The 13,637-nt window shown below is 51.2% G+C and overlaps 1 protein-coding gene across 1 annotated transcript in view; it reads left to right on the top strand.

The window, feature by feature from the left end:
• Positions 1 to 10,145, top strand: part of Adamts17 (ADAM metallopeptidase with thrombospondin type 1 motif 17) — a 338,353-nt gene extending 328,208 nt beyond the window's left edge. The window contains exons 22-23 of the mRNA XM_028872809.2: positions 8,130 to 8,307; positions 9,615 to 10,145. Coding sequence (XP_028728642.1) covers positions 8,130 to 8,307; positions 9,615 to 9,781 — 345 coding nt within the window. The 3' untranslated portion in view covers positions 9,782 to 10,145. The remainder of the gene's footprint in view (positions 1 to 8,129; positions 8,308 to 9,614) is intronic.
• The last annotated feature ends 3,492 nt before the right edge of the window (positions 10,146 to 13,637 follow it).

Below are 13,637 nucleotides of genomic sequence, written 5' to 3'. Positions count from 1 at the left end.
GCTAGAGGAAGGGAAAGGCCCTTGAAGAAAGGGTGGTAATGAAGAATTCCCAGGAGCAAAGCAAATAGGAAGTAGACGAGACTTACGAAAGGGGCCATAAATAGGGGTCCCACCAGAAGGAGGGTTCCAACAGCAAAGGACAAAAGGCACAGGGAGGGAGACACTGTGAGGGGTGAGTGCCGTAGGGCAGTGTCTCAGTCCCCAAGGGCAACCCCAAGGGGACCAAGATTTGTCAGTGAGATGCCCAGGGTCACCGTGGAGAGGCATCCCTTTCCATGTGGTGGGGTGCCCAGGGGTGGAAAGCAAGCTCCAGTGAGCAAGAACCAGAGAAGGGAGTTCTGAGAGGATGCTTGCTTATCTGAGTAAGCAAGAAGAAACAAGTGGGTAAAGCAGGTAGAGAAGAGAAGCAGCGAGAGTTGGGGGGGGGGGGCAGAGAAAGGGGGGGATGGTAGGAGAGGAGCCAAGAAGCCAGGAGACCAAGAGATCAGAATAGCCAAAATGGCGGGGTTATATAGGAATCAGAGAAGCTGGGGAGGGGGGCTGGAGAGTTTAGTCTATGGAGTGGAGTGTGCCGGCTAGGGTGGCTCTAACAGGTGGAGACTGAGGGAGGCTGGTGGCCAGAGTCCACTTTGGTATGTTAAATAGGCACCTCAGTTAGCCATTTATCCTGCGTTTGAGACCTAACACGGGCTAAATCTGACGGCTCTACCACCAAAAAGATCAAAATGACCACTGACCTCCTGGTAGCAGTGAAACCCCCTCTCAAGGAGCTGGCCAGACTTACAAGGCCTCTAAAAAGCCCCAAGGGAGCCATCTCCACCAGTCTGCAAGTAGCCTGGCCTCCTCCTGTCTGGGGGATGGAAATGGCAGCACAGAAAATACAACACGCAGAAGATATCTATGAGCAGCATCTTGGTCAGGGGTTCCACTGCTGCCATGAAACAGCATGGCCAAAAAGCAAGCCCCCCAGGGAGAAAGGGGTTCATATGGCTCACGCTTCCATGTCACATTTCATCACCGAAGGAAGTCAGAACAAGAACTCATGCAGGGCAGGGACCTGGAGGCAGGACCTGGTGCCGAAGCCATGGAGGGGTGCTGCTTACTGGCTTGCTCAGCTTTCTTATAGAACCCAGGACCACCAGCCCAGGGATGGGACCACCCACAGTGGACCGGGCCCTCCCCCCATCCATCACTAAGAAAATGCCCTACAGCCGGATCTTATGGAGACGTTTCCTCAGGTGGGGTTCCCTCCTTTCAGATAACTCCAGCTTGTGTCAAGTTGACTGTAAGACCAGCCAGCACAAGCAGTGAGCCGGGGAGGAAGAAGGGACGCCCCTGCTGTCCTGTTCACACAAGCCTTGTGGTCAGGATGCTCCCAGGGTCTGGAGCTGCCAGACACTTCCCTGTGCTCTTGACAGGGTGATAAGTGCCGTGGCCTTAAAAATGAGCCACCCATGTCCTGTGAGGGGTGTTTATAGAAAGCTCTTCTGCCCTCACACCTCAGAGCCGCTGCCTGCCCTGGCGCGGTCTCCACTTGCTCTGGGCCTGTGGCCGCATTACTGTGACTCTCAGCCTGCCTCAGCCACTGATTCTGCACAGGATGGCATGCTCACTCACCAAGATGCAAATGGCTGGCCACTCCATGTGCCTTCTGGGTCTCCTGTGTTACTATGCGGTTTACCATGCATGTGAGAGAAGCCACGAGGCAAAACAAAGCCCACTGTAAGAGTTTATCAGGGGGAGGGAACAGAAGGGGGTGCTCAGGCCTATGGGAATGATTGTGCGGGAAAGAGAGAGGGAGGGGTACGTGGGACCTGCTTTTATGGATTCCCCTGCACGGGCTTATGTAGCTAACATAGATTACGCGATCATGCTGTGCGTGCGGATTACGTAGGATGCAAGGCCCTGAGATGACTAAGTCTTGCCAGGGCATGCATGGTCATGGGGGAGTGGCTAGGAATTCTATCATCCTGGCCAACACCAGGGTATGCTAAGTCCTAAAAACAGCAGGAAGTCACTACTATGTAACCTCAAGAGCCGTCTAGGGGAATCCTGAATGGGGTGCTGGTGGAAGTGTTGGGTCCAGGGCCACACAATAATGGGGGACAGACCACCAAAGTCTATTAAACCAGAAGCAAACTTTATTCCAGAAAAAAAAAAAGAAGAAATAAATATCACCACAAATGGGGCACAAAAGCTTATCAGCTGGCTGAGACCACAGCAAGAGTTGGATTTTGAGGTTGTGGCCCCCTTTTTATAGCAAGGGGGAAAGCGTCAGTCATGGGATGCATAAAGTCATGTAGAAACATCTATTAAAAGCTAACTTTGGTCCAGGCAGTTGTTGGCTATAAGGGGCAAGAGGGTTAAAAGTTACCCCCTGGCTGTTGACAGAGGAACTGGCCGTAAGCAGAGAGTCACTGTTAGCAGTTAGCCTTTAGAGCTGATGACTGCCAGTTTTCATCTCTTAAACTTATAATTTTATATTTCTATATTCCTGGACCCTTCAGAAGGTCCTACTTATTTGGGCAGAATCCATGACAAAGTGCATCCGCTCATGTGACCCTGTTTGAGCCTCACAACCATCTATCCCAGGTTTCTACAGAGGAAATTGAGGCTCATACTGCTTCCTATTCTGTCTGCGGCTTTCCCTGGGGAACCATGGCTTCCCACCCCCAGGGATGGAGAGGACAGTGATGATGGGAATCTCCTGCCTTCAAGGGAGGGACTGGGAGCCGCCCTTGCAGACACCTCCATGCCAATCCTCTGAGGGGTTCCCAGCCCTTGCAGATCATCAGTGGGCACCAGGTTTTCTGGCTCCCTGGCTGTAAAGACTCAACCTGAATCAGGGCGGTCAGGCTGCAAATTCAGAGGAAGGAGAGGCGCTGGGGACCCAGCCAAGACTGTGTGAAGAGCTTCGAGAGCAGACCGGGGAGGGAGCGTGTGCGTGTGCGTGTGCATGTGCGTGTGCACGCCTGAGTCCAACTCTTCCTTCCGTGTCAGAGTTAGCACGAACGTCGTGGAGGTTTTCATTATAGTCCAGACCAGCTATTTCAGGTTTCAACAGCTGCCCGGGGGTATGCTCTTCCTGCCAAGTCTGGAGGGAAAACTGTCAGGAAACCTTTGAAGCACTAATGACATTTCACCAGCCAGGCACCTTTCAGACAAACAGAAAATGGAGCTACTGTGGGCTTCCTTCTCCATCTCTACTATCCAGAACCTGCCAGAGGCAGGCTGGCTTTCAGATTCCCTCAAGAAGCTAGGAGTGGCTTCCTGCTGCCGACGTGGGAGTTCCTGCCTCAGTCTACCCAGTCTCAGTAGAGGCAGGGCAGCCTGACCTGAACTCCCAAAACGAGTTCTCACAGGATGATACCTTTTCTCTCACAAGATTCTTACAGCATTTTTAAAAATTAAATCCTGGAAATAGCCCATTAGAATTTAGTGTTTCTAATTCCTTACAGCTGAGAGCAGAGACAGTTCCTTCTTGCCAGGAGGGTGTCATAGGGCAGGGCCTCGGGGCAGCAGGGGCCTGACTCCTCCCTGCTGGGGGTGGTCCGGCACCTCATCTCCTACATGTGAGCACCCACTGTGCCCCAAGCACTACCCTGACCAAGCAACTATTCACTATTCGTGTGAGAACCAGAACATCCCTAAGGCCAGGATCCGGTCAACAGGCAGGTCCTGCTCTTGATGGCTAGTACAATTCCTGTGATTTGAAAGACACCAAGCCATACTGCTGCTGCACCGTGTCACAAGGGTCTGACAACCTGTTCCCTCCTGTTTGCTTAAAATTCTCTACCCGGAGAGAAGTCTTTTCCCAAGTCACTTTGTAATTTACTTTTTAAAGCATAGGAGAAAATTCAAGTGTAATCTCCCTTTTTGTTTCAATGAGTCTACACCCAGACTTCGGTTGTAGTGGTGGTGAGGTGTTGTTAGTTTGTTTGTTGGTTTGTTTGTTTGTTTTTTAAATTGTGTTGCTGATAAGAATGAAAGCTGGAGGTTTCTTTCTGCACACATGCTAAGCAAGGGCTCCACCACTGAACCACAGCTCCGGCCCATAAAATCTTTGTTCCACTACTGTTTCCCCCCCAAGGCACCTCTGCCTCGGGGTGTCTTTGAGTCTCCTCCCTTCCTGCCCAGGGAAAGGCCACAGAAGGATGCTGGGGCTGCATGGTCACTAGGCAGAATACAAAGTGTTTTATAGGTATTTGCTCCCAAAGGGACAGGGAGGAGAGCGGGTCCTTTACTTAGCCTGACAAGGAGCTTTCCGTCATGAATTTATGGCTGGTTTACTTCACTTGTCTCAAGTTAACTGAGTCTCAGGGAGCCACATTAAATGCTGATGGAATGGGACACTTTAAAGAAAGGGGAGTGACTGGGGAGGGCGGGGGGGGGGGCGGGGGGGGGGGGAAGGGCAGCCGTGAGAGAGCTTCCAACAAGACCAGATCTGTTTGTATAGATGTGTTTGCTTAGATTGTAAAAGCCTGAAAAATGGCTTCCCTGCAAGGCTTGGGGCAAATCCGATGCTATCAGGAGACACTGTCATCTCCTTGCTGTTTAATTAAGGATGGGGCCTCAGGGGAGGCCACAGAATGGAATTTACAGCATGCCTCTGTTCTCTGTAACTGGAGCCTGGGGTCCCAGAAAGGTGCCATGCAAAAACTGCCCCTTCTTGCCCACGTGGCCCCTAATTGTGTTCCTGGAGATTTGGCTGCCAGATCAACCGTGAGCTAGATCCTAAAGACAACGCAGCAGCCCGAGGGAACTGCGGAAGAGGCCCGCCTCCTGCTGTGCCTCCTGCTGCCTCCCCGCCAGCTTACTTTATCCTTGGCCACGCCTTTGTTGTTAAGAGTAATAGCAGTGCTAATGTTTACTGAGGCCGGTGAGATCCCCGACCCCTGCAGGGTACCAACACATCCTTTCCCCACCAGCCACTCCCTGATATGATAAACTGCACCCAACCACCTTCCCAACAAGATTATGGGCTGTGTGACTCTTGGGCTAGGGGCAGGCTCAAACCAAAATGCAACCAGTGTGGAAGGTAGCCCCAAGGACCATCAGCAGGAATTCTCCATTATTTCCTGGGGAGCCCTTAGCATGGGATACCAAAGCACACACATGGAGGTCAGAGGAAACTTATGGAGAAACTTGGTTCTCTCCCTGGAGTTAGCAACAAGCGTCTTTACTTGCTGAGCCATCTCACTGGCCCTAATTTAATTATTTGAACTTGTGTATGAGACACCTGGATTTAGACATAAGCTATTTTCTTTCTCTAGAGGTTTTCAAGTGAGCCTTATGAACTCACCACTGACTGAGATAGCAGTCCTCTGCATTGCAGTGGGATATCTGCGTTATCTGTCCCATCATCCCCCGAGACACTGGCCTGACATGGTCATCGCCATCTAGTTTCTTTGAGAAACTACCCTTTGAATGGGATGCTCCCTCGGGACATCCCAACACAAACCTTCGTGAACATTTTCATTGGCTGCCATGGCCTTGCTCTGTGCGGGACTGACTCTTCATCGCCTGATGGGACAGCTCTAAATCAGTGTGGCATTGCATGGACATGGCCTCGTACCAGGCGGTATGGCTCTGCTCTTCCTTGGTGTGACTGCTCTGATAGTGCTGTTGCCCTTTCTGTCACTGGCCTTCTGCAAGTGGACTCAATAGGTGTAATTACTCTGATCAGTGGTCTTTATACATTTTACTGCCACCCCTCTCCATTTGCAATTATGAAATCCTGTCTCCAGGAGTACATAGCTAATTTTTTTTTTTTTTTTTTTTTTTTTTTGCCTTCATTGTTTTAACCTCTGGGCCATCTTTCACAAGACCCATAATGACCCTTGGTTGAGGTTACTCAGACACTACTTTGGCTACAAAATATCTGAAAGCATGCCTCGCTGTTTCTTCTTACAAAAACATGAAGCACGATTTTGATGGGAAGCCATCCCTGCTTCCGTCTGAGCACACCTGTCAGCTCTACGTAAACTCAGTCGTCCAGGCCGCAGCTGGATGTCATTCTAGCTTAATTCTGCTTAGCTGGATAGAAATACATAGGAAGAGTTCTTCGCCTTTTCTACAGAGCACAGAAACTTGGGTGAAGTCGGGGCTTTCAGTTCCAGACACCCACTGCAACCACCTGAAGAACTTAAAAACCAAAAAAAGTAATGTCCCTGGCCTTCCCTGATATATTTTTGTGGGGGTTGAGACATCAAGATTTTTTTTTTCAAAGTTCACCAGGTTACCCCTGCAGCCGATCCTAGCTTCCTACAAGACAGCCCTAAAAACCACATTGCTCTAGCACCTGCCCCATGTTTGAGGGTTCCCTATCAGTGGGAACCTCCTTGTATGGCCTCAGCAGCCCTCAGACATCCATGAAACCCAGTACTGACTCCTGAGGTTAAGGTTAGCATCTAGAAATCTGCATTGGTGATGCCCAAATGAATTCTCCAGGCTGCTGGGAGCCTCTGGTGGGTGTAGCTGGGATACAGAACTGGGCATGTAGCCAGGCTTAGGGCCAGCCTTGCATGTCAGGGAGAGAGCCTGAGCTGGTTTGAACATGCTGAGGGGGCCCAGAGGGGAGCTGCCTGTACGTTTCCCCTCTTGTCATCCGAAGATTGGTGATCTTTCCAAGCAACATTCCCTTGACTGTTTACACTTGAAAGTGAAAACACCAGCATGATCCTGCTTGTTAAGACAGGGCGGCAAAGCCCCCACTCCCAGAAGTCTCTCGAAAAGGGAGTTGGCAATGCCTCCCTGGGCAAAATGGTACACCAATGCCTCCGTTGAGCCCGTGAGTCCCCATAACCTCCCAGAAAGGCCCTGCTCCTACTCCAGGGCACTCACAGACTAGCACCTGGCTTTGTCTGCACATGCAGCATGTTAAGGACAGTCTCTTTCTCCCCCTCCCCCAGGCGTTATTAACTCCAGCTGGGCTGCTGTGTAGCCTGGGCCATATTAAAGTTTTGCAGAGTGTTCTCAGGACCCCATAAATCAGTAAAGCGGGGGCCTCTGCAGACACTGGATGAACAAGGTGTGCACATGGCTGTGGTCCTTCACTTGGGAGGAAACCAGCTTAGTGGAGAAATGATTCACAGGGTCCTGGAGAGAGTAAGACTAAGGGGCCAGGTTGGGGGAAAGGACCAAGGTACCTTGGGAAATCCAGTCATGTGCCACTTAACATGGGAGGGACTCAGAAAAGCGCCCTGAGGGAAAGTGGTCCCCACAGAATAAGGCATGCATGCTCACAAACCTCAAGTGCCAAAGGCACCGGACATGGACTCCTCGAGCAGCCATAAGATGTTCACACATGAGATATTGACAATCCTAAGTAGGACTGTACTCTAACCACTGAAAATGTGTGTGGCAGATACTGCTAAGGACACTGTGGTTATCATCAAGCACCTCATCTTGCTCATACTCCTGTGCTATGCTTTTAGAGACGGGTAGACAATTGTGTTTATGCCAGCATCACCAAAACATGGGGCTGGTGTCCCCTGGTTTGCAGGGAGCCATCTTGTCATCCTCACATGATGGTGAGAACATTCTAGTCTTTTTCTTCTATAAAAACACTAATATCATCCTGGGTGCCCTGCCTCCTCACCTTGCCCAGTCACCTCTATATCGGTGACATTGCTGTAACAAAATATCAGACAGATGCAGTCCTTCTTGGCGGGGAAGACAGGAGCTTGAGGCAGCTGGTTACATTGTACCCACAGTCGGCAGTAAGTAATGGATGCTGGTGCTCAACACATTCAGTCCAGGACCTCAGCCAATGGTGTGGGGCCACTCCCATTGAGGGCGGGCTCTTCACATCTCAACCCCACCTAGTCATTATTACCTCACAGGGATGCCCAAAGATTTGATTCCAAATCTGAATCCCATCAAGTTGGCAATCAAGATTAACCATTGACTGACCAAAGCCTCAACCGCCTATACAAGCCACTGGGGGCTAGGGATTCAGTATATGCTTCAGCAAGGCATAAGCATGCCCTCTTGAAGCTCTCTTCTAGCAGGCAGTGAGTCCGTGACTTGCAGATATTGCAAATACTTGGGAATGGCATGCCCAGGAGCAGCCTTCTGGTAGGGCCATCTCATACCCGCTCCACTCAGGCTGGCCCTGTCTCTGGCAGTGCTCATCGACCTGCGGGAAGGGGCTCCAGTCCCGTGTGGTACAGTGCATGCACAAGGTGACGGGACGGCATGGCAGTGAGTGCCCCGCTCTCTCAAAGCCAGCAGCCTACAGACAGTGCCACCAGGAGGTCTGCAATGACAAGATTAACGTGAACACCATCACCTCCCCGCGCCTTGGTGAGTACCTCCCCTGACCCTGGTTTCTGGGTGCCACTGTTCCCCTATTGTAAGCCAGAAAGCCACCGCCACCTTTGAGCACTGAAGGGACCAATATTTGCTAGGGCTGCAGAGGGGTCAGAGGTGTTTGGCCATCACCCACACCATCCTTGGAGAATCCTGCTCCCCCTTCTACCAACACAGGAGGATAGCCTCAACCCTGACCCCTGTATGTGAGGAGGATGAAGAGCCACCCTTCTTTCTAGAAAGATTCACTAGGATACCTGCACGGGATCCTCTGTGCCATGATGGATCTGCACATAGGTAGGATGGAGAGGTTACAGTCTTGGTGTAAGCAATTTGGCTCTCGGTGCTCAAAACAAGACTGCTTACATGTGCATAGTCCATCCAGCGATGGGATAACAGGAGAACCATCTAATGCTTTAATGGAATACCTGACAAAGGAAACGTGTGCAAGGGGTTGTTTGGCTAAGCTTGAAGGGTACAGTCCACTATGTGGGGAGGTCATGGTGGCCTGACATTGAGACAGAGTCATATTGTGTCCACAGTCAGGAAGCGGCGAGATGAGCGCCTGTGCTCACCTTCCTCCTTTTTATTCATTTCAAGCCCCCAGGCTACTGAGAGGTCCCACCCACTTTACAGATGGGTCTTCCAACCTCAGTTAACCCACTCTAGGTAATTCCTGACGGACCTGCCCAGGGGCTTGTCTCCTGAATGATCCAAACTCCTCTTAGGTCAACAGCATTCACCACCACACTACCTGGAGCCTGTCACCTGCCATGGAAGGTTCTCTAGGCAGCTTCCACCTGAGTCGGGGGGGGGGGGGGGGGAGCCGCTGAGCTTGTAGAGGTGACACCCATGTCTACTTGATGTCTTCAGGGACCCCCTATGTATAAGGCTTTCTCTCTAGAGGACTAAGACACTGAAAGAAATGTGAGCCATCTGTTTATCCTTCGGCTTCATGCTTTTGTGGATCCTTTATTGTCCACTGCTCCATGTCACTGTGCTTGATAAATGCCAACAGAAGCAGTATGGTCTATCACAGACCAGTTCCTCCAAGCTCAGGAGCAAGCTGTCTAGTGTCTCCTGCTCTGAAAATGCAGCAAGAGTAGCTGTCAGGGCTTAGACGCCGAGATGGATCTGTAGGAGAAAGTAGCATCTCTATAGCCCTAGATGCCCCTGAATTTATGCAGGGCTAATGTGTACTTGAAGGTAAGAGAAACCGATATGACCATGGGCTGCTTCTGTGTGTTTAACCAAGGCTTTACCCTCGGAGCATTCATGTGTCCTTTCCACCGTCCCTTTAGCTGCTCTGACCTACAAATGCACACGGGACCAGTGGACGGTGTACTGCCGGGTCATCCGAGAGAAGAACCTCTGCCAGGACATGCGGTGGTACCAACGCTGCTGCCAGACCTGTAGGGACTTCTACGCCAATAAGATGCGCCAGCCTCCCTCTCCGCCAAGCTCTTGACCTCCAGCACAGTGCTTGCTCAAGGCTCTGACTCAAGATCTGAGGTCTGGCAGTTAGTGAGTGGAGAGCCCTCACCCTACCCAAAAAGCACACCAGCCCTGCAGCCAGGACCCCCAAAGCACTCCTCTGCTCCCGCAATAAGGCTGCCTCAAGAAATCCAGTTGCCTGGAGCTAGAGAGCGGAGCTGACATTACCATTCGTCCTTTGAACTCATATATGGTTGATGGCCACTGGCTGGCTTGCTAAGGAGAAACTACACAGGAGTCACAAAGTAATTTTAACTTCCAAGATCCTATGTACCTCAAAAGGGGCACCTCTGGCAGATTAGAGGAGAGAGAGAGAGAGAGAGAGAGAGAGAGAGAGAGAGAACTTAAGCAAGAGTGTTTAGTGCTTCTGTCCTGGCTTTCTGTTGACATTTGAATTCCTCAGGCTTGATGTAGCTTTGTGGAAATATCCTGGAAATGAGATATCACATTAGAAGAGGCTGTGTCCTGAAAGCCAGCAATGCTCTGGTTGACCGGCCTCTGCTATGGCTTCTCTGGAAAAGGGTTATTCTGCCTGATCACCAGGGTCAAGACTTGACCTCTGTCCATCTCAAAAACATAGTCTCAAAATCCTGGGCCTCGCCTTAGAAATCTTGCCCCTGACAGTTTAAATCTGAATAGACCAACACAAATGCCAGTACCACGTAAGCTCTGCACCCCACCTGGGTGGGGAGCATCCTTAAAGAGCTGGATTGGGGAAGCCATCCACTTTTCAGAGCTCAGCGGCGTACCCCACAGGAAAACAAGGGAGCCTTTCCTCAAGGTGCTATGAAATGGGACATGCGCACATGGTGCACAGGGTTGCTTCCTGACATAAAGGTGCCCTCAGCTTCCTCAGGGGTGTGCCAGCTCCCACTCTGCCTCCAGGTATATCCACTCTGGCCAGCACTCCATAAGGCTTTGCACATTATATTCATGCTGCATCTTGGCCAAGTAGCTTTCCATTGACATTGGCCTTCCTTCTGAGCTTAGGATGATATTCAGGACATCTGAGAACACACATCAGTCAGTCCTGGCTTCTGCAGCATGAGGGCTGATTTCAGTATCTGGGCACAAGGAAGGTGTGCCAGGACTTGTGGAGGAACACTACCCGGCTGAAACTGCTGCACGTCCATCAAGCCTTCCTCTAACCAAGATCTCATGGTTGGTACCTTCATTGTTCACAGCTGTCATCACTGACCCATCCTGATGCGACGTGGAAAAATGGAGAAGGCCCTCTCTTCCATCCCCATGCCTTCACCCTCACCACAGAACTTTTCTATCTCCAGAAGCCCAGGGAAGTGACCAGCCTGGCCTCGCCAAGAGCAGACCAGCTGACAGTCTCCTGGCTGCTGCCGGCGGCTGCCTCTGCTTCACATCTTGGTGGGTTTTCATGGGTGCTTATGTCTGGAACTGCCTTGAGGCCCATCTTCTCCTGGTGTCAGATAGAAGCTCTTGGGCTAGTTTCCATGGGATCATCTCTAAGTACTTTTTGATTTATTGGTGCTGTTTCTAGTTTAGTTTTGTTGTTTGGGTTTTTGTTTTTTTTTTTTGGTTTTTTTGTTTTTTTTTTATTTTTTGTTTTTAATTTTTACAGGCCCATCACAGAGACGTGGTAGGGGTGGCCGGAAATTCATTTGGTTCCACTTGAATTGAAAAGGAGTGTTGAGAAACCTCCTTAGGTGCTCTGAGAGAATGTCAGGATGCAGTAACCCATTGGTCATCACCCCAGTGCTGTGCTAAACATTGATCCCCCCAGCTCCCTCTGATCACCAGCAGACTCCCCAACCTGTTTCCAAAACCCACAGATTTGGGGGAGCTTTGGGGAGCTGGAAGGGAAGGTGCTGTCCGTTTTCCCTCAGCCCAACATCTTGTTAATTTACCCAAAGACATTGATACTTTTAGAGTCGGAAAACAATGAGAGCGCCAGCAAAGCCAGCTGGGGCAGCCACAGAGTCCTCCTTGTGGGTCTGCAGAGGCCCGCCGCCAAGGCAGAGCAAGTGTGAGCACGTCCCCATAGGTGTGCGCCATCCCTCGTGCCCCTGGTGCCCCCACGGCTGTCTGTCCCCTGAAGGAGCCCCACACCATTACTGTGGGGCCCCTCAGTGCTTCCCCCCACGTGCACGCGCTTTCTGAGCAGATGCTGGCCTCGTCACTTTGAACTCCACCATGACACTCTCTGTTTTGTCCAGAGCCATCAAAGCTCTGGGGTCACGCCGGTGATGTTTCTGGGTTAAGCCCACACTGTCCCTCGAGTACTGTACCTTCGTGGTTGCGCGGATGTGTCACGAGCGTCTGTCTCGCAACCTTACGGTGCTATTCGTACTGGTGCATGACAAAGGGGTCGCAGTTGTCTGTGGCTGGATAGGTCAGAACGCCGCCGCAAAGGAGCCTGGGTGGCAACCTCACCTCCGCTCTTTTCTTCCTTTGAAAGTCAGATGTATATATTTCCCACTAGTTAACTGACACTCAGTACTGTGCCCCTGGGTTGGGCTGGGGTTTACTTTTGGGTGCTGGTTATGAAAGAATACAAAAGGATGGGCGGCCAACGTTGGATGCCATCATATGTGAAAAAATTCATCATTTCATTCATTTGGAAGCAAGTCGAACATTGTGTAATAAAATGTGTTTCCATCACAGTTGTCAGCTCTCTGGCAAGTCAAAGACAAAAGCCAGTCCCCTGGGACTGACTGATGGAAGGGGGTGGCGTCCTTCCCTGCTGTGGCGGTAGCCTGGTGCCCCTGAGACACAGTGGTGGGGGACCATGGCCGCAGAGATCACCAGTAAATGCAATGCTGGTGGAGACCTGCGTCTCCCCAAGGGAATGCTAATCGATTCTTCAGTCCCCGGCCTCCTCCCTGCCCCAGGGTGCCCAGGTCTGACAGTGCCGAGGAGGACCAGCCGCCTCACCAGTCTGCTGGAGTGAATGACAGGGCTGGAGGGCACAAATCCTGCCCATGCTACAGTGGATGCTCATTTCCCCCAACAACCTACCTCTTGCCCACCCACCCCCACCCTCTGCTGCCAGCCCTACCAGTGGCTGTGAGGGCAGGGACAGAGTACATGCGCCCTATCCTCACAACTGGGACAGCCATGTGGAGCCTGTCTGGGCCTGCTTGGAGGCAAGGGTGTCACAGCTGGGGGGAGAGAGGCGTATTCCATCTCAATAGGGAGAAAGATACCCCCCACTAAGGTTGGAAAAGCATCTGAACCGTGCACCAAATGAGGACAATTTGCTCACCAGGAAGCTTTTCAAAGTCCTCGTCCATGCCCCCACCCCCTTGTTGGGTCTGCCAAGCCAATTTTCATTGCTATTGTAAATGCGGTTCAAAAGATGCAAGGTCAAGAGGCAACATTTGATAATGGGTTTCCTGAAGTCCAAGTCCCAAGGCAGCACAGAGCATCTCCTGTTGAGATAAGGAGCAAGCTTGTGTGTTTCCTGTGGCCTTGTTCCCTCTTCCTATGAAGGTCTCAGGACACGGCTCTGCCCCATGACCTTATCTAATCCTGATCACCTCCCAGAGGCCCTTATGCCAGAACACCACAGTCAGATTAAGTTCCTCCCCTCCCAAAGCCATTACCTATTTGACTTGTAGATTAGATTTACTTCTGCATGAGTTCAGGGACTATCCCTCACCTGCCCTTAGAGTGCTTGGAAGAATTTTCTCCTTCCTCCAAGCCTTCTAATGAAGGGGTCGGGGTGGGGGGGTAGGGGGCAGAGATTTGAGCAAGGGATTTACTTAAACACTGAGTAGCCTCAGTGTTTCTGGTTTGTTAGATGAGGCTGACATGGTCCCCCGTTGGTGAGTATTTGCTAGAACAGTCCAGAACAC

This window comes from Peromyscus leucopus, chromosome 1 (assembly GCF_004664715.2).
Source record: "Peromyscus leucopus breed LL Stock chromosome 1, UCI_PerLeu_2.1, whole genome shotgun sequence".
Lineage (NCBI taxonomy): Eukaryota > Metazoa > Chordata > Mammalia > Rodentia > Cricetidae > Peromyscus > Peromyscus leucopus.
Note: the sequence above shows the minus strand (reverse complement) of the source record. Positions and strands in the feature narration are given on the sequence as shown.